At 43.6% G+C, this 20530-nt stretch overlaps 1 protein-coding gene across 1 annotated transcript in view; it reads right to left on the reverse strand.

The window, feature by feature from the left end:
* Positions 1 to 20348, reverse strand: part of LOC121552909 (methylmalonyl-CoA mutase, mitochondrial-like) — a 38770-nt gene extending 18422 nt beyond the window's left edge. The window contains exons 1-8 of the mRNA XM_041866011.2: positions 20264 to 20348; positions 15658 to 16082; positions 14996 to 15363; positions 14604 to 14761; positions 12881 to 13052; positions 12394 to 12642; positions 12136 to 12247; positions 11087 to 11202 (exon numbers count right to left, since the gene is read on the reverse strand). Of these exons, the coding sequence (XP_041721945.2) occupies positions 11087 to 11202; positions 12136 to 12247; positions 12394 to 12642; positions 12881 to 13052; positions 14604 to 14761; positions 14996 to 15363; positions 15658 to 16075 (1593 nt within the window). The 5' untranslated portion in view covers positions 16076 to 16082; positions 20264 to 20348. The remainder of the gene's footprint in view (positions 1 to 11086; positions 11203 to 12135; positions 12248 to 12393; positions 12643 to 12880; positions 13053 to 14603; positions 14762 to 14995; positions 15364 to 15657; positions 16083 to 20263) is intronic.
* Between the last annotated feature and the right edge of the window lie 182 nt (positions 20349 to 20530).

The following is a 20530-nucleotide window of genomic DNA, read 5'->3' on the forward strand; positions in this document are numbered from 1 at the left end:
TTAATGGGGTCAGAATTTTGCTGTGCTTTGCTTAATATTGACATTGATGTAGAACATCCATAACACAACCAAATGTTGGCCTGGTTCCCAGTCCAAGAATTTCCCTTTGCTCCCCCCCCCCCCCCTCCCCCCCTCCCCCTCAGTCTGTAACCGTTGCTGTTGTAGAAACCATGTGTCATAACGAGGGACGTCACATCAAACGAGTCATTCTGAGGACAATGTTTGGCCCCACACGTTCTGGACAGGAAAATGGACACTTACTCACAGCTTGGTGGTCCATATCTGTTAAGTGCTTTAGCCTAGTTCTCTGCTGTGTTTGTCCACTGTCATGCCATGCCATGACAACAATAGTCAAAAGGAGTTGGACAAAGCGAATACAGACCAGGCTAGGGCTTCAGAACTGAGAACCCAAACCAAAGTCACGCTAAATTCACAGGCTGGCATGCTGGAACCCAAGAAAAACTAATGTGGGTTGTGGCCCTGACATGATTATAATGACAACAATGTACAACACACTACGACTGAGTGTGGTCTTAGTTCGATGGCATTTTAAATTACAATATACAATCATTTACATGACAAAAGGGGAGAAGGGCCTTGGTCAGGGAGGTGACCAAGAACCTGATGGTCACTCTGACAGAGCTCCAGAGTTCCTCTGTGGAGATGGGAGAACCTACCAGAAGGACAACCATCTCTGCAGCACTCCACCCATCAGGCCTTTATGGTAGAGTGGCCAGACGGAAGCCACTTCTCAGTAAAAAAGGCACATGACAGCCCGCTTGGAGTTTGCCAAAAGGCACCTAAAAGGACTCGCGGACAATGACAAACAAGATTCTCTGGTTTGATGAAACCAAGATTGAACTCTGCTCCAGAGCGCTCAGGACCTCAGACTGGGGCGAAGGTTCACCTTCCAACAGGACAACGACCCTAAGCACACAGCCAAGATAATGCAGGAGTGGCTTCGGGACAAGTCTCTGAATGTCCTTGAGTGGCCCAGCCAGAGGCCGGACTTGAACCTGATCGACATCTCTGGAGAGACCTGAAAATAGCTGTGCACTTTCCCCATCCAACATGAGAGCTTGAGAGGATCTGCAGAGAAGAATGGGAGAAACTCCCCGAATACAGGTGTACCAAGCTTGTAGCGTCATACCCAAGAAGATTCAAGGCTGTAATCGCTGCCAAAGGTGCTTCAACAAAGTACTGAGTAAAGGGTCTGAATACTTATGTAAATGTGATATTTCAGTTAATACATTTTAGTAAATTTATACAAGAATTTAACTAACTTTTGCATTGTCATTATGGGGTGTTGAGTTTTTCTTTTTTAGAATAAGGCTGTAACGTAACAACGTGGAAAAAGTCAAGGGGTCTGAATACTTTTCGAACGCACTGTATGCGTGTAAGTCTGTAATATCTATGTTAATGTATGTCAATTCTAAAGTATTTTTGTCTGAAATGTCTTTTTCATTATGTGTCGGACTCCAGAAAGACTAGCTGTCAACCCTGACGTCGGCTAATGGGGATCCCAATCAAATCTAAATCCCTCCAACTTTTCTCCAATCTCATAAAACATTTCAGAAAAAGACTGCGTTATCCTCGCAAGGGGAGTATTGAAAACAGGGGTGTCAATAAGATTTTAAACAAAATCTCTTTCTCTGAGCAATTGCATTAGTATAAAATAATTGATTCTTTTTTTTAGCATACAATATAGCTCAGTATTTGTATTATTCATTGTACACAGTCTTTTTTGCTCATCTTTATCAAGGGTGACAATAATTATGGACCTGACTGTAGCTCTATTCCAATGTTAAGTGACCTTCCAGAAGAGGCAGAAAGAGGCACTAATTACACTGTGGCCCACTGCACTAGGTAAACAGATGTCTTATTTTCAGTAAGCATCTACACGATTGCCTCCTTCTGGACCCACTCACATTATTACACGCATTAACTATCATCATTGCTGGCATGTGCACGAGGTGACACGGTTAGAGAAACATTGAACATAATGATAACAAATGTATTTAAAAACTATTGAAAATGTGAACGTCAAATGCTATTGAAATCTGTCCAAATTAAGCTCTGAACTGAATCCAACAGAGATGTGAAAATATTCAAAAGAAATACTTATTTTCCTTAAAGAAAATGACTTTCATATATTTTTTCCACTGAACTACTCGGACTTGATTATTGAGGTAAATCTTCACAAACTGAATCTTAAATTGAAATCTGACATGTTTGGTGAAAACCTAGATTGGTTTAATGCCATGTTCTACTGTTCAGGGCAGAACTGTCACATTGTAGTAGAAGAATCTAGTGATCTATGATGCGAAACAACCCATGGGACATCAGATACCTCAGAGTAAAATCGCATTTTCTCGCTTTTCTTTCTTATATCCGAAATTGATGACTACAAAATGAGGTAAACCCGCTTCCAGTTCAAATTTGTAAGCAAAGCGAAGATGACAAATTGCAAAGCAAATTGGAAGAAAAACCAGACAACCTTGGTGACTATAATCATTGAAGAACAAGAAGACATATTTTCATGATGATGTCTTACACATAGAGTTAAGAATCTGAATACTAATAATGGTCATTTAATAGGATCTCTATGGTCTTACCTAGCTATCTGTATGTAAAGTATGTATTGTGGTATTAGGTCTCCATTTTTGTCTTTCCCATTTGTCTTTCATGTGATTAGCTAAGTTTCCATCCAATTGCAACAGATTTATGTGAATTTTCTAAAATCCATATAAAAACAATATGCACATTTTCCCACCAAAGATGTGTTTCCATCAAATTGACTTGTTGCAGATAAAAAGCTGTGCGCAATGACATAGTGCACATAAAAATACTTTTCAAATCTACTGATGGTTCTCACGAAAAAACATTTGTTGCGTTATATAGCGAATGTGCCCACTCTGGTATTGGCACGTGCGTCCTAGCCAACAGCTGGCAGATAGAGTGCGGGTATAGCCTACATGATGAGATTATTATGGAAAATAAACAAGATTATTTTTATTGGTCAAACAGCAGCCAAGCATTGATGGTCATGTCACAAGAATAAGACCCTCTATATTTATTGGAAAGGTGCATCAATTGAGCTCATCACCTTGCACTTTCACCACCCTATGAAGTCCATCATAACTTACTTAATCTATAGCCTAAAACTACATGCTTTCCCGACTAGTTGTAGTGGGAGGACCACACAATATGTTATCGTGTGACCCCCAAGTTTACTTCGATATGATGGTTTTATATCAATATTTGCGCATAAGAGCGTTTCCGCCGACATTTCTCGCATAATACATTTTACAGACACAAAAAGATCCTACCTTGTATAGCGTATTTTGTTTTGTCAACATTTGGAAAGTTTACTGAGAACTTTTCTGTTTCTATCAGGCCTGTCATAATATATTTTTTTTTATCCGACATGTACTTTACTCATAAAAAAGGTTGAATGGAAACCTGGTTATTGAGTCAAAACATTTTACAAGCCAAAGGCACATTTCCATTTTAACTTAAAAATGACGATAAAGCTTTAAACTTGAACTCCAACTTTCGTACTGAAGCTGATACAGTGGGGAAAAAAAGTATTTAGTCAGCCACCAATTGTGCAAGTTCTCCCACTTAAAAAGATGAGAGGCCTGTAATTTTCATCATAGGTACACGTCAACTATGACAGACAAAATGAGAAAAAAAATACAGAAAATCACATTGTAGGATTTTTTATGAATTTATTTGCAAATTATGGTGGAAAATAAGTATTTGGTCAATAACAAAAGTTTCTCAATACTTTGTTATATACCCTTTGTTGGCAATGACACAGGTCAAACGTTTTCGGTAAGTCTTCACAAGGTTTTCACACACTGTTGCTGGTATTTTGGCCCATTCCTCCATGCAGATCTCCTCTAGAGCAGTGATGTTTTGGGGCTGTCGCTGGGCAACACGGACTTTCAACTCCCTCCAAAGATTTTCTATGGGGTTGAGATCTGGAGACTGGCTAGGCCATTCCAGGACCTTAATGCTTCTTACGAAGCCACTCCTTCGTTGCCCGGGCGGTGTATTTGGGATCATTGTCATGCTGAAAGACCCAGCCACGTTTCATCTTCAATGCCCTTGCTGATGGAAGGAGGTTTTCACTCAAAATCTCATGATACATGGCCCCATTCATTCTATCCTTTACACGGAACAGTCGTCCTGGTCCCTTTGCAGAAAAACAGCCCCAAAGCATGATGTTTCCACCCCCATGCTTCACAGTAGGTATGGTGTTCTTTGGATGCAACTCAGCATTCTTTGTCCTCCAAACACGACGAGTTGAGTTTTTACCAAAAAGTAATATTTTGGTTTCATCTGACCATATGACATTCTCCCAATCCTCTTCTGGATCATCCAAATGCACTCTAGCAAACTTCAGATGGGCCTGGACATCTACTGGCTTAAGCAGGGGGACACGTCTGGCACTGCAGGATTTGAGTCCCTGGCAGCGTAGTGTGTTACTGATGGTAGGCTTTGTTACTTTGGTCCCAGCTCTCTGCAGGTCATTCACTAGGTCCCCCGTGTGGTTCTGGGATTTTTTGCTCACCGTTCTTGTGTTCATTTTGACCCCACGGGGTGAGATCTTGCGTGGAGCCCCAGATCGAGGGAGATTATCAGTGGTCTTGTATGTCTTCCATTTCCTAATAATTGCTCCCACAGTTGATTTCTTCAAACCAAGCTGCTTACCTATTGCAGATTCAGTCTTCCCAGCCTGGTGCAGGTCTACAATTTTGTTTCTGGTGTCCTTTGACAGCTGTTTGGTCTTGGCCATAGTGGAGTTTGGAGTGTGACTGTTTGAGGTTGTGGACAGGTGTCTTTTATACTGATAACAAGTTCAAACAGGTGCCATTAATACAGGTAACGAGTGGAGGACAGAGGAGCCTCTTAAAGAAGAAGTTACAGGTCTGTGAGAGCCAGAAATCTTGCTTGTTTGTAGGTGACCAAATACTTATTTTTCCACCATAATTTGCAAATAAATTCATTAAAAATCCTACAATTTGATTTTCTAGATTTTTTTCCCTCAATTCGTCTGTCATAGTTGACGTGTACCTATGATGAAAATTACAGGCCTCTCTCATCTTTTTAAGTGGGAGAACTTGCACAATTGGTGGCTGACTAAATACTTTTTTTCCCCACTGTAGATAGGGGTCTACTATTAAATCTACAGTAGATCTGTATCCAGGCTGTTTCAATTGTCCTGGATCATAGGGCTGTCAATAGGCTATTACTATAATCAACATGGGCATAAATGCATCAGGAGCAAGGAGGGTTTTTTTTCATGGCGTAGTCTTGTTGGGTAAGGTTAATGTTGCACACCATTTTTTATGAAATCCATTACTCTTAATTTTCTACCGACCTCAAGTCTCATGATTCAGCCTTAATGTTATATTTTATGGACAAAAAACCCCAGAAAGAGATTCTATTCACAATAAAATTTAATCAAATCAAATTTTATTGGTCACATGCGCCGAATACAACAGGTGCAGACATTACAGTGAAATGCTTACTTACAGCCCTTAACCAACAGTGCATTTATTTTAAACAAAAAAAGTAAGAATAAAACAACAACAAAAAAAGTGTTGAGAAAAAAAGAGCAGAAGTAAAATAAAGTGACAGTAGGGAGGCTATAGATACAGTAAAATAAAGTGACAGTAGGGAGGCTATATATACAGGGGGGTACCGTTGCAGAGTCAATGTGCGGGGGCACCGGCTAGTTGAGGTAGTTGAGGTAATATGTACATGTGGGTAGAGTTAAAAGTGACTATGCATAAATACTTAACAGAGTAGCAGCAGCGTAAAAAGGATGGGGTGGGGGGGCAGTGCAAATAGTCCGGGTAGCCATGATTAGCTATTCAGGAGTCTTATGGCTTGGGGGTAGAAGCTGTTGAGAAGTCTTTTGGACCTAGACTTGGCACTCCGGTACCGCTTGCCGTGCGGTAGCAGAGAGAACAGTCTATGACTAGGGTGGCTGGAGTCTTTGACAATTTTGAGGGCCTTCCTCTGACACCGCCTGGTATAGAGGTCCTGAATGGCAGGGAGCTTTGCCCCAGTGATGTACTGGGCCGTACGCACTACCCTCTGTAGTGCCTTGCGGTCAGAGGCCAAGCAGTTGCCATACCAGGCGGTGATGCAACCAGTCAGGATGCTCTCGATGGTGCAGCTGTAGAATTTTTTGAGGATCTGAGGACCCATGCCAAATCTTTTTAGTCTCCTGAGGGGGAATAGGCTTTGTCGTGCCCTCTTCACGACTGTCTTGGTGTGTTTGGACCATGATAGTTCGTTGGTGATGTGGACACCAAGGAACTTGAAGCTCTCAACCTGTTCCACTACAGCCCCGTCGATGAGAATGGGGGGCGTGCTCAGTCCTCTTTTTTTCCTGTAGTCCACAATCATCTCCTTTGTCTTGGTCACGTTGAGGGAGAGGTTGTTGTCCTGGCACCACACGGCCAGATCTCTGACCTCCTCCCTATAGGCTGTCTCATCGTTGTCGGTGATCAGGCCTACCACTGTTGTGTCGTCGGCAAACTTAATGATGGTGTTGGAGTCGTGCCTGGCCATGCAGTCATGGGTGAACAGAGAGTACAGGAGGGGACTGAGCACGCACCCCTGAGGGGCCCCCCGTGTTGAGGATCAGTGTGGCAGATGTGTTGTTACCTACCCTTACCACCTGGGGGCGGCCCGTCAGGAAGTCCAGGATCCAGTTGCAGAGGGAGGTGTTTAGTCCCAGGATCCTTAGCTTAGTGATGAGCTTAGAGGGCACTATGGTGTTGAATGCTGAACTGTAGTCAATGAATAGCATTCTCACGTAGGTGTTCCTCTTGTCCAGGTGGGAAAGGGCAGTGTGGAGTGCGATAGAGATTGCATCATCTGTGGATCTGTTGGGGCGGTATGCAAATTGGAGTGGGTCTAGGGTTTCTGGGATTATGCTGTTGATGTGAGCCATGACCAGTCTTTCAAAGCACTTCATGGCTACAGACGTCAGTGCTACGGGTCGGTAGTCATTTAGGCAGGTTATCTTAGAGTTCTTGGGCACGGGGACTATGGTGGTCTGCTTGAAACATGTTGGTATTACAGACTCAGTCAGGGACATGTTGAAAATGTCAGTGAAGACACTTGCCAGTTGGTCAGCACATGCTCGGAGTACACGTCCTGGTAATCCGTCTGGCCCTGCGGCCTTGTGAATGTTGACCTGCTTAAAAGTCTTACTCACATCGGCTACGGAGAGCGTGATCACATAGTCGTCCGGAACAGCTGGTGCTCTCGTGCATGCTTCAGTGTTGCTTGCCTCAAGCGAGCATAGAAGTGGTTTAGCTCGTCTGGTAGGCTTGTGTCACTGGGCAGCTCGCGGCTGTGCTTCCCTTTGTAGTCTGTAATAGTTTTCAAGCCCTGCCACATCCGACGAGCGTCAGAGCCAGTGTAGTATGATTCAATCTTAGACCTGTATTGACTCTTTGCCTGTTTGATGGTTCGTCGGAGGTCATAGCGGGATTTCTTATAAGCGTCCGGGTTAGAGTCCCGTTCCTTGAAAGCGGCAGCTCTACCCTTTAGCTCAGTGCGGATGTTTCCTGTAATCCATGGCTTCTGGTTGGGGTATGTACGTTACGGTCACTGTGGGGGACGACATCATCAATGCACTTATTGATGAAGCCAGTGACTGATGTGGTGTACTCCTCAATGCTGTCTGAAGAATCCCGGAACATGTTCCAGTCTGTGCTAGCAAAACAGTCCTGTAGCTTAGCATCTGCGTCATCTGACCACTTTTTTATTAACCGAATCACTGGTGCTTCCTGCTTCAGTTTTTGCTTATAAGCAGGAATCAGGAGGATAGAGTTATGGTCAGATTTGCCAAATGGAGGGCGAGGGAGAGCTTTGTATGCGTCTCTGTGTGTGGAGTAAAGGTGGTCTAGAGTTTTTTTCCCTCTGGTTGCACATTTAACATGCTGGTAGAAATTAGGTAGAACGGATTTAAGTTTCCCTGCATTAAAGTCCCCGGCCACTAGGAGCGCTGCATCTGGATGAGCGTTTTCCTGTTGATTAATGGCCTTGTACAACTCATTCAGAGCAATCTTAATGCCAGCATTGGTTTGTGGTGGTAAATAGACAGCTATGAAAAATATAGATGAAAACTCTCTTGGTAAATAGTGTGGTCTACAGCTTATCATAAGATACTCTACCTCAGGCGAACAAAACCTCGAGACTTCCTTAGTATTTGATTTTGTGCACCAGCTGTTGTTTACAAATATACACAGACCGCCGCCCCTTGTCTTACCAGAGTCAGACGTTCTGTCCTGCCGATGTAGCGTATAGCCTGCTAGCTGAATGTTATCATTGTTGTCGTTCAGCCACGACTCACGTGAAACATAAGATATTACAGTTTTTAATGTCCCGTTGGTAGGATAACCGTAATCTTAACTCGTCCATTTTATTCTCAAAAGATTGAAACGTTGGCTAGTAGGATTGATGGGAGAGGCAGTTTACTCGCTCGCCGTCGGATCCTTACAAGGCACCCGGATCTGCGTCCGCGATATCTCCGTATCTTCCTCACGCGAATGACGGGGATCTGGGCCTTGTCGGGTGTCTGTAGGATATCCTTCGCGACCGCCTCGTTGAAGAAAAAATCTTCGTCCAATGCGAGGTGAGTAATCGCTGTCCTGATATCCAGAAGCTCTTTTTGGTTATAAGAGACGATGGCAGAAACATTATGTACAAAATAAATTACAAATAACGCGGAAAAACACACATAATAGTACAATTGGTTAGAGGGCTGTAAAACGGCAGCCATCTTCCCGGCGCTGTATTCTGTCCAAGTGTGGTGAAAGTGCTCATAAGGATGTTGACCGAGAGGGGAAAGGACAAAATGTTATTATCTCATATCACTCTTCTCTTTCAGATGAGCTGTCGGTTTGGGGGAAACTACAGTTAGAGAGAACCCTAGCTATGTTTCCATTCACTTTTTATTGACATTTAGAACATTTTTATCGACACTGTCTTGATAAAAACGGCTAGATGTGCCCCGCATTCCTTCAAAATTACACTGCAAGTGTTGCTTTACCACTCCATCACTGATGTGGAGTACAGCTCCGCTGGTATGTTGTTTTGCGCAGAGGGCGGCAGCTCCGTCTCTGTTTGCTCACTGTTCCGCAGACAGTACTTTGAGTTCATGTCGCACGTACGGTTTCTGTGCATATGAGCGACAGTACAATCTCTAATGTGCTGCAACATCTGCATGTCACAAACAAAGAACACTGTTGAGTGCACTGGCAATTTGTCTCTTTGCGTGAGGTGTATATTCTGGGAAGGCCGCCTTCCTGTTGCGCTCTCGTCACTCTTTTCTACCCAAACCGTGCCATCCCTCCCAGACTCCGGTCTCACCGTGGCAGATGAGATCCCCATCTCAGTTCTGTTTTTTCTGCGGTGAGGCTCCGGCATTGGAGGCGGAGGCTCGAAATCAACATCAGGATCAGATGAAGACTCATCAGCAACGTTGATTTCAAGCTCAATATCCGATCTTCCATCTGACTCCAGCTCATCTAAATTTTGCAGCATTTGCAGTGCTGTCAGTGTGTCCATTCGTTTGGTTCAGCTTGCCATTGTGAACCAACTACGCACATTGTATGTTGTAGTCAATGGCTGATTTGACTCTCCGAGGGGAGATTACCATTTCCAGCCTTTCACAATAGACCGCCTACAATTCTTCATCATCATTACACTATTGCTCTAAATTTTATCAAAATCTTCACCCAGATCATTCAAATTCAATCAACCTCTTCATCATTCAGTTCATTCAAATTCAATTGTGAAGTCACATGCACAATTATCAGTTTCTATCTAGTTTCTATATCCCCATTCATCCATTAATGTCCTTCATTCAGTGAGGAGAGACATGTACTAGCGCCTGGGTACCAACACCCTTCGGCACGTTTGTCTTGGCCCCTTAAGTTAGTAATAGCTGTTTAAAAAACAGGTAAGCCTTTAAATGCTTTTTGGTTTGTGATTAAACAATCCTCACAACTGAGAAATGTCAAATAAACATTTAGGAAAAGTCAGGGAAGGATATTTATTTACAAAATCAAACATCAGTGGCTGTTGGCCTATGGCGGTTCTAGTGTTAAGTAAAATGCTCTTATTCCTCCTTATGCTCTTAAGCCTTCTGTAGCTCAGTTGGTAGAGCATGGTGCTTGCACCACCAGGGTTGTGGGTTCAATTCCCACGGGGGGCCAGTATGAAAAATGTATGCACTCACTAACTGTAAGTCGCTCTGGATAAGAGCGTCTACTAAATGACTAAAATGTAAAATTCAGAGAAACAGATGTCACTTTTGGGGGAACCGCATACGTTGCAACATCATAGGCAACCATTTGTTGTATACTGTACAACCGCTGGCTTTTTAACCTTTCAGTTGAACTTAACCAATCCAAAGTCTATCCTTTTATCTAACCTTTAATCTATACATCTCGCTTGAGACAAAATGTTTTTCGAGGAAAACCTATTTGTAGTATTATAGGTCAGAGGTTGTCAGACTGATGTGATCTGATATGAGATATCTAGAGTCAGTTAAAAAATATAACTATCTCCTTATGTTCCAAGAGGTCGTGAACATTTTGGCTATGATTAGCGTCAAATAGTGAGGTCAAGGAAAACAAAATGGCCTTAGTTGTGATGCATTGAGGCATTGTAGGCCAACAATACCAGGCTTATGTTATATGAGATATACTTACTCGTTTCCTCGAGTCTGGACTATGTAGACTATCATACTACTACTGTGGAGCCGTAACTATCAAACCTCTCCGACTGATCCACCCAAGGGCCTAACTTGTGCAGCCAGGCCCAGTGTGTGTGTGTGTGTGTGTGTGTGTGTGTGTGTGTGTGTGTGTTTTGCCTCCCAGGCCCAAGAAGCAGGCAAAGATGGTGGAGTACTGCAGGTCAATATTAGGACACGTGTTACTAACCTACCCTCTGGAGAAATGAACGTAAGAGGGCTGGAGGATTGGTTGGGTCGTTTTTTGCAGGGTTTGAATTACGCATTGAGTCTTGGGGTGAGTGTGACACTGACCTTCTTGAGTTTGTCGATCTGCTTGTTGCGTACGTTGGTGTTGTCGATAGCCAGCACATCAACTGACTCCTCTTTCTCCAGACGGTACTTATTCACCCCAACAATTACCTCCGAACCTGGGGGACACAACCAGAGGGACACAGTCAGAGAGGGGACAGAGGAAAACACATACTCGCTCATACGCACGCACACACCCACACCCCTCCTAGTCTGTTGGCTGCTGGTTCAGTGAAGCAATAGACATCGCAGTTAGGTTTTCTGTCAGAGAGCTTACAGTATTCAATTCACGACAACAAGCTAATACCATGTACCCCTTTGAAAATATAGGGAACCGAAATCAGGGAAAGAGAAAGTAACCCATCCATCCCTACTGTGTTCAATGGCTGCAGTGAGCCCCACCTCTTCTACCTCTCTCCCCCTCCTCCCTCTACCTCTCCCCCTCTCTCAGCATGCATCAAAGCAGTAGCGTTCGGGCGGGTCTCCTTGCGTGCTAACCAGGCCGACCCCTGCCATGTTCACACGACACATCCCAGTGGCCCTGCGAGCCCCCACTATGTTCACAGGACTCGACCCCTGTGCAGGCATCTGATAAGGACAGCCTTGGTTCCTCGATCAGATCAAAAGGCTTAGATGAAGAGGTCGGAGCTCAGATGCCAGCTCAGACACACACAGCATGTCTGTTACTTTCCCCTGGCCAGTGTTCGCTAGGCCAATGATGAATGTATGATCCAGACTAGAGCTGTGGAAATAGACTGCTGAGATGGTAAATGCTACTTAAATTCCGGCAGACTTCCAGGACATGTCTCTTTAAAAGAGCAGCTATGAAATATGGAGTGTGTCGGTTCTGCCTGAGTGGAGGACTGATGCTTCCAGCATACCCACTGAATTACACCTGGGGCTTTTTAGGAGGGGAAGTGAGATGATGGAGGGGAGAAGGATGTAAGAAAGATGAGGGAATAAGAGGAGGGAGGGTGGGAAAAGAGAACAGAAGGGGGGACAGGGAGTGCACGTGTGCCTGCACTGTACGCGTGTGTGTATTGCTGCAGTACCTGAGTCTATGCGAGCCTGTCTGCGAGCAGCACATTCCTCGATACGTAGTTTAGGAATACCTTCAGCAACAGCTCTGGCCATGCCTCCCACCTCTTCGATCTCATTGATAAACTACAGGTGAGGGGATAAAACAAATGGATAAACATCTAATGCATTTAAACATGAACACAATCAATACAAACAACCATTAAATGTACTGTGAAGTGTGTGTGACCCCCCCCTGACCCTTAACCTGTCCTTGACCTCTAACCCCTCACCTTTAGGGCATTGTTGTAGACGTCGTCGGTCAGCGCCTCCATCATGTGTGACCCGCCCCAGGGGTCGGCGACCTTGGGTATCCCAGACTCCTCTTGGATGATTATCTGTGTGTTGCGTGCGATGCGGGCGCTCTTCACCGTGGGTAGACCCAAAGCCTCGTCAAAAGAGTTGGTGTGTAGAGACTGGGTCCCCCCGAACACCGCAGCCATCGCCTCGATCACCGTACGCACCACATTGTTATACGGGTCCTGGAGAAAACAGAATACACAAGACAGAACATATGAAGGTCATAATAGATTGAATTAGACTAGACCAGTTGGTGTAAAGTGACTGTGTAGGACGGATGAAGCAAGTATCAGATAACAGCTGAGTTCAGTGCTTATTAGTGGAGATAAGGCTAGACCAGGTGGTGTAAAGAGACTAGGTTCACGCCATTTACATAACTTGGCCTCGATCAAATAAAGTCATTTATTTGACTCCGCCCACCTGTTCAGTGAGGGACCAGCCTGAGGTCTGACAGTGGGTCCTGAGGAGCAGAGACTTGGTCAGCTTGGGTTGGAACTTCTCCTTAATGAGCGTGGCCCACAGCCTTCTGCCTGCCCTCAGCTTGGCTATCTCCATGTAGAAGTTCATACCGATACCCCAGAAGAATGACAACCTAGAGAAGAGAGAGAGGGATATAGAGTGATATATACAAGTACCTGAGTATCAAAGGATGTTTTAAGAAGATTTGGTTTTACTTAACACTATGTATTCCAAGTATGCATATTTTTTGTTGGAAAGCACATTCTCCTATGAGATTTCAAAGTATACCATTCTATAGACATGAGATACAGGTAACTGCCAAAATAAAGGAAACACCAACATAAAGTGTCTTAATAGAGCGTTGGGCCACCACGAGCCAGAACAGCTTCAATGCACCTTGGCATAGATTCTACAAGTGTCTGGAACTCTATTGGAGGGATGCAACACCTTTCTTCTACAGGAAATTCCATAATTTGGTGTTTTGTTGATGGAAAACACAGTCTCAGGCGGTGCCCCAGAACCTTCCACAAGTGTTCAATTGGGTTGAGATCTGGTGACTGAAACACACACACACACACCCTTTAAACCCCATATGGTCCTTTGAGACCCCTCTTTCAAAGTCACAGAGCTCTTTTCTTTTAGCCATGTTAGCCAAAATAATGGACAACTGGGCATTTTATACATGACCCTAAGCACGATGGGATGTTAATTACTTAATTAACTCAGGAACCACACCTGTGTGGAAGCACCTGCTTCCAATACACTTTGTATCCCTCATGTACTCTAGTGTTTCCTTTATTTTGGCAGTTACCTGTTTGTTATTATCCACACATTCATATTGATGCCCCAGAGAAATTACTAGGACAGGTTTCCCCCATAGGGTGTTTACAGACAAAACACAAAGATGTAATAAATCAATAAGTATGGTTAAAACTCCCAATAGGAATGAATAGACAGCTAAAGTGTAGAGCAGAGTGTTGAAACAGCAGAGCTCTCAGCTGAGGAAAATCATATTGAATGAAAGCTCTATCAGTCTATTGATTTTGACAGTTCTAACAGGACCCTAATGCTATGCTAATGCAATATATAATTACCGCTCAGGGGGAACCCATCAATCAATAACACTGCTGTGTGTGTGTGTGTGCATGGACTAACTACAGTCACCTACCTATGTGATTGTCTATGTGACTGACAGTAAGGTTACTTGAGAAATAGTTTGACAAAAAGAGTGATGTTTGAAGGAACCTGCGTTATTGTAGATGTCAGAATGACCGACTAAATGAACGATGGACTAAACGCAGAATGGCTAAAAGGCATGGCTAAATGAAAGGACAGTCAATTCACGGCAACTTTAAAAGACTTCCTTTGAACAACCACACATCAATCAACAGTCTGTCATTCACCCTAGGGAGTCATTTAGAGTTTCATTTAGAGTGCGTGTCCTCTGACATGAAGCAGTGAGCCAGAGAGGACGGTCTGTGAATAACTGTCTAGTGGAGAGGAGACCTCTGTCTGTTTGACAGGACATTCACTGCTCTGAGACACTGGGAATGACACAGGGAAATCACTTAGAAAAAAAAATCACCTCCAGAAACAACTCATAGCCACTAACTCTGAGGCACTGCATCATGAGGTCCCTGGGACAACACACACGTATGATCTCACTCTGTGTGTGTGTGCGCACCTGGGGGCGAACTCATCTATAGTGAGGCCAGCTTTCAGCCCAGTGCGGCAATACTCCAGGCCGTTGGCGATGGTGTAGGCCACCTCCAAGATGGCGTCCGCCCCGGCCTCCTGGAGATGGTAACCACTGATGGAGATGGAGTTGAACTTGGGCATGTGCTACCAGAGGAAACAACCAGTCAGTCAACCAATCAATCAATCATAACAATAATCAATCAATCATGATGGGGAAACAGTGTGAGTTCAATCATGGACCTCCTGTGTTTGAGGTACGTGCCTGTATCTTAAGTTAGATGTTACTTCCATGGAAATAAGAAAGAGGACTTTTACTGTATTTGCAAGGCAGCTAGGTACAGAGGCTGTTTTACCCTGTTGTAGCTGTAAGGTCCTTACCTTGGACGTGTACGCGAAGATATCAGCGATGGCGTGCATGGAAGGTTCCGGGGGGAAGATATAGGTGTTGCGCACCATGAACTCCTTCAGGATGTCATTCTGGATGGTTCCGGTCAGCTTCTCCTTGGGTACCCCCTGCTCCTCCCCCGTCACAATGAACATGGCCAGCACCGGGATCACTGCTCCATTCATCGTCATGGAAACCGACATCTTCTCCAGCGGGATGCCGTCGAACAGCATCTTGGTGTCCTCCACAGTATCTATGGCGACCCCTGCCATTCCGACATCGCCGTGGACACGGGGGTTGTCGGAGTCATACCCGCGGTGAGTCGGGAGGTCGAAGGCCACCGAGAGACCCTGCTGACCCGCTGGAGGGAGAGAGAGAGAGAGAGAGAGAGAGAGAGAGAGAGAGAGAGAGAGAGAGAAGTTACACTTATTACAATGGGAGAGGTGACTCAGTCAATATGTACTTAAATGATGTTTAATTAAGCTATAAAGTAGAGAAAGAACCCTTGCCTGATTAAACCTGACAGAGTCAATTTCCAGACAGACCACAATCACAAGATTTACAAGTGGCACATCTTCCAATGACCTGAGTTCCCTTCAATATTATATAATATAACCCCAGTTGGTCACACCAGCCAGTGTGTACTGCGTAGTACCTTTAATGTTGTCCCGGTAGAACTTGTTGCTCTCCTCCACGGTGCTGAAGCCAGCGTACTGCCTGATGGTCCAGGGCCTGAACGTGTACATGGTGGGGTAGGGCCCCCTAGTGTAGGGGAAGACCCCTGGCAGCTCGTCGGGCTTCATTGCAGAGTCTGCTTTAGTGTAGACGGGTTTGATGTTGAGGCCCTCCGGCGTGCGCCAGATCAGGTCTTCTGGGTTCTTCCCTTTCAATTGTTTCTTGGCCAGGCTGGCCCACTCCGGGTGCAGGTCCACTTCATCCTGACAGGGCGTTGCGGTACGAAACTGCCGGGAGTGTGTTTGTGAGTTTGTGTTGGTGTATGCGTGTGAGGAGCAGGGAGCTCCTAGGAGTCGGCGTGCAGCCAGAGCGGCACATGTCCTCTGTGCAGTCAGCATGATGGGTCTGGATTAGTACCATATGAGACACAGGAGGAGATGAAAGAAAAACAGACAGACAAGAATGAGACATCAGGAAATCACTCTGGTTTCATTTGTCGAGTAATGGTCATTTCCATGTAAAAGGACCCATGAGCACCAACATGTGAAGTTCATAGGAGCTTGTCAAATTAGGTGTCAAATGAAAGCTAAGAGTCTAAAAAAAATTGAAAGTAAGGCATATATGCATTTTTTCAACCATTTAAAATGACCAATAAGCGAAGGCTTTGATTTCTTGTCAAACAGATAGAAAAGGGATCTTAGAAAACATCTACCAGAAAAAGGCTTCAAAAGGTATTAGAAATACATCAAAACACAATAATGTAGAAATATTTTTTTATCCTCATCAAGTTTAGAAATGTTTGCAAATCTCTCTCTCTCTCTCTCTCTCAAAGTCAGAAGTTTACATACACTTAGGTTGGAGTCATTAAAACTAGTTTTTCAACCACTCCACAAATTTCTTGTTAACGAACTATAGTTTTGGCAAGTCGGTTAGGACATCTACTTTGTGCATGACAACTAATTTTTCCAACAATTGTTTACAGACAGATTATTTCACTTATAATTCACTGTATCACAATTCCAGTGGGTCAGCAGTTGACATACACTAAGTTGACTGTGCCTTTAAACAGCTTGGACAATTCCAGAAAATTATGTCATGGCTTTAGAAACTTCTGATAGGCTAATTGACATCATTTGAGTCAGTTGGAGGTGTACCTGTGGATGTATTTCAAGGCCTACCTTCAAACTCAGTGCCTCTTTGCTTGACATCATGGGAAAATTAAAAGAAATCAGCCAAGACCTCAGAAAATAAAACTGTAGAGTCTGGTTCATCCTTGGGAGCAATGTCCAAACGCCTGAAAGTACCACGTTCATCTGTACAAACAATAGTACGCAAGTATAAACACCATGGGACCACGCAGCCGTCATACCGCTCAGGAAGGAGACGCGTTCTTGTGAAGATGCTGGAGGAAACGGGTACAAAAGTATCTATATCCACAGTAAAACTAGTCCTATATCGACATAACCTGAAAGGCCGCTCAGCAAGGAAGAAGCCACTGCTCCAAAACCGCCATAAAAAAGCCAGACTACGGTTTGCAACTGCACATGGGGACAAAGATCGTACTTTTTGGAGAAATGCCCTCTGGTCTGATGAAACAAAAATAGAACTGTTTGGCCATAATGACCATCGTTATGTTTGGAGGAAAAAGGGGAACGCTTGCAAGCCGAAGAACACCATCCCAACCGTGAAGCACGGGGGTGGCAGCATCATGCTGTGGGGGTGCTTTGCTACAGGAGGAACTGGTGCACTTCTCAAAATAGATGGCCTCATGAGGAAGGAAAATTATGTGGATATATTGAAGCAACATCTCAAGACATCAGTCAGGAAGTTAAAGCGTGGTCGCAAATGGGTCTTCCAAATGGACAATGGCCCCAAGCATACTTCCAAAGTTGTGGCAAAATGGCTTAAGGATAACAAAGTCAAGGTATTGGAGTGGCCATCACAAAGCCCTGACCTCACTCCTATAGAAAATGTGTGGGCAGAATTGAAAAAGCATGTGCAAGCAAGGAGGCCTACAAACCTGACTCAGTTACACCAGCTCTGTCAGGAGGAATGGGCCAAAATTCACCGAACTTATTGTGGGAAGCTTGTGGAAGGCTACCCGAAATGTTTGACCCAAGTTAAACAATTTAAAGGCAATGCTACAAAATACTAATTGAGTGTATGTAAACTTCTGACCCACTGGGAATGTGATGAAAGAAATAAAAGCTGAAATAAATAATTATCTTTACTATTATTCTGACATTTCACATTCTTAAAACAAAGTGGTGATCCTAACTGAACTAAAACAGGGAATTCTTACTAGGATTAAATGTCAGGAAATGTGAAAAACAGAGTTTAAATGTATTTGGCTAAGGTGTATGTAAACATCCGACTTCAACTGTACACATATACATATATATATATAGTATACCACCAGAAAGCTTAATTTCTTCCCTTTCTAACAAAATCAAGCCTTTACACAATCTATCTCTGCCACCTGCAGGAGTAATGGGGCTGCGTCTAAAAAGTGCTTGGGGGGAAGCTTTGGCTTTGAGCAGGTGGGGAGAACTGTCCAGTGGCAAAACTGCATTTTCTACCTGATTTATCAATTACATTAAAACACCATAAAGAGTTAATTTAATGTTTCATACAGACCTGTGTGAAATTAACAAAACAGTGCCACGTTTGTATATAATTGTGCCACCAGAGGTCGCTACTACACAGGGGTTGTCAGTGGGGTCTGCGACCAGATCAAAATATAAAAAATATATTATTATTATTTCTATTACTAACAACAACAGATGAAACATATTTTGGCCAAGGGATCTGTGGAATAAGAGTGTGTAATACCATACAATGTAATATTATTAATCTACAATTTGGGCCTGGGCGCCTCACAGGGAACTCAATACTTCTTGTATTCCCCCAAAATGTTTTGACATCATCGGTGTGCATCGTGGGATTTTGTCCAATTGTGAGTAGGCATTGCCTTCTAATTGGTTGGTGATGTCATTGGAAACATCTTGCTCCATCTTTTTGACTACAAAACATAGAAATGTGCCATTTTCACATATGTTGATGATGGGGTGGTGCTAGATAAAGTTCTCTCTACCTCATGGAAAAATATGTAGATTTGCAGGATACTAGCTTTAAAGCTGCAACAACAAAACATATCTCTGCCCCCATGACAAAATATGTAGAATTACAAGAAATTAGGGTTGTCACCAGTATTGTGATACTACAATATCTGATTTTCCATGGCAAAAAGGAAAACACAAAGTAGACTAAACTTTTTGGTCCTTTAAAAAACCTGCTGTATGTAAAATAGTGTGTGCTATAGCTGGTATCGTGACAACACTACAGGAAATTAACTTGAAAAAACTGTTCTCTCCGATGCCAAGAGCCGGGCCTTTAAACTGTTCCTTCCCAGGGCCCGATACTTGGTTCGTAGGGCCATGCACTGCACGAAGTCATAGTAAAACTCTTTGTATGCCATTTATCTCACTGAAGTTGTGTTCTTATTATGGAGGTCCCAGATGAATTTGCTATCGCAAAAGGGGTCCCCGGCCCCAAAAGGTTTGAGAACCCCTGACAAGGAACGGAGGCTGTCACTGCTTTTGAGATTCATTACCGCTCAAAGTGATTGTTTGTCTTTGTGGTCAATACATTCACAATTTCATCAAATGTAACGTTACACTATTTGTTGATAATGTCTTGTCAAATAATAAATACATAGATAAACGATGTAACGATACGTCGTAACACGGAACAAAGTAAAGTTCGCGTCAGAAGGGGTTAGTTTTTTTCAACTTTTCTCCAATATTATTTGGCCCTGACCATGTCAATCAAAGCTTGAAAAGAAAAGTAGACAATTCCTCGGAAATTGACGCTAACAGATTGGCCACGTGCCTCTGCCCAGGCCAATGATTTATATACATAATTGGCCCAGGCGTTGCTGACGCCTGCCAGATCTATATGTATTTAACGTATCAGCTAACCACATTATATGTTATAGCAATCTGTCAGTCTATGACATAGCACGCAACATCTGAGCAGGGGAATTCGACACATTTGTTATGCCGCGTTCAAGACAACTCGGAAACTGTGAAATTTGTGACTTGGAAAAACGTCGTTGAAAGATGAGCTCCGAGTTTCTCAATTGGAAAATATCAGAATCTACCAATGGGAAACTCTAAGCAAAAAAAACAACCTCTGAGGTTCCGAGTTGTCTTTAAAACACCAATAGCAATCTGTCAGTCGGTGACCATTAGCTGTAGGCCCTTTCGTTTTCATTGAAACCCGGTTTGAACGCCAAGTTACGCTAATTCCGTATTGACGATGTACGATACAAAACACGTAAGTGTAGGACGACAGTAAGGCTCGTTACATGTTGGTTATGTACCAGTTAGCAAGCTAGCTATAGCTACGCAGCTATCAATGCACTGCTGGCAGATGTGCAAATATATCATCACAGAGTTTCTAAATCATCTTTGATACAGTTTAACGAAAATGTCAAATGGGCTGCAAGACAGTCTGTAGATAACATTATACAGATAGGTCGTTTTCTCACAGTTCAGAAATGACAAAGAAGTATAAATTCTGACCTTGTGTTTTGTTACGTTCTCAGTGCCGTTGCTGTAAAGGCGTGTTTGTCCACCCAATAATATTTAATAACAATAGTAACCGACCAATCACAAGCTAGCTCTGCTGGTTAAACTCCGCCCTATGACACAGGAAGTGAAAAAGGAATGAAGGATCGGTGTTTAGTGAAGAGATGTATCCCTCCCGCTCTATATAAATGTTCGTCGAAAGTGTAAAGTATGTACTATCGCTATGTCGCCAGACGATGGCTCTGTTTCTTGGCAATTTTT

Source organism: Coregonus clupeaformis, chromosome 36 (genome assembly GCF_020615455.1).
Source record: "Coregonus clupeaformis isolate EN_2021a chromosome 36, ASM2061545v1, whole genome shotgun sequence".
Classification (NCBI taxonomy): Eukaryota; Metazoa; Chordata; class Actinopteri; order Salmoniformes; family Salmonidae; genus Coregonus; species Coregonus clupeaformis.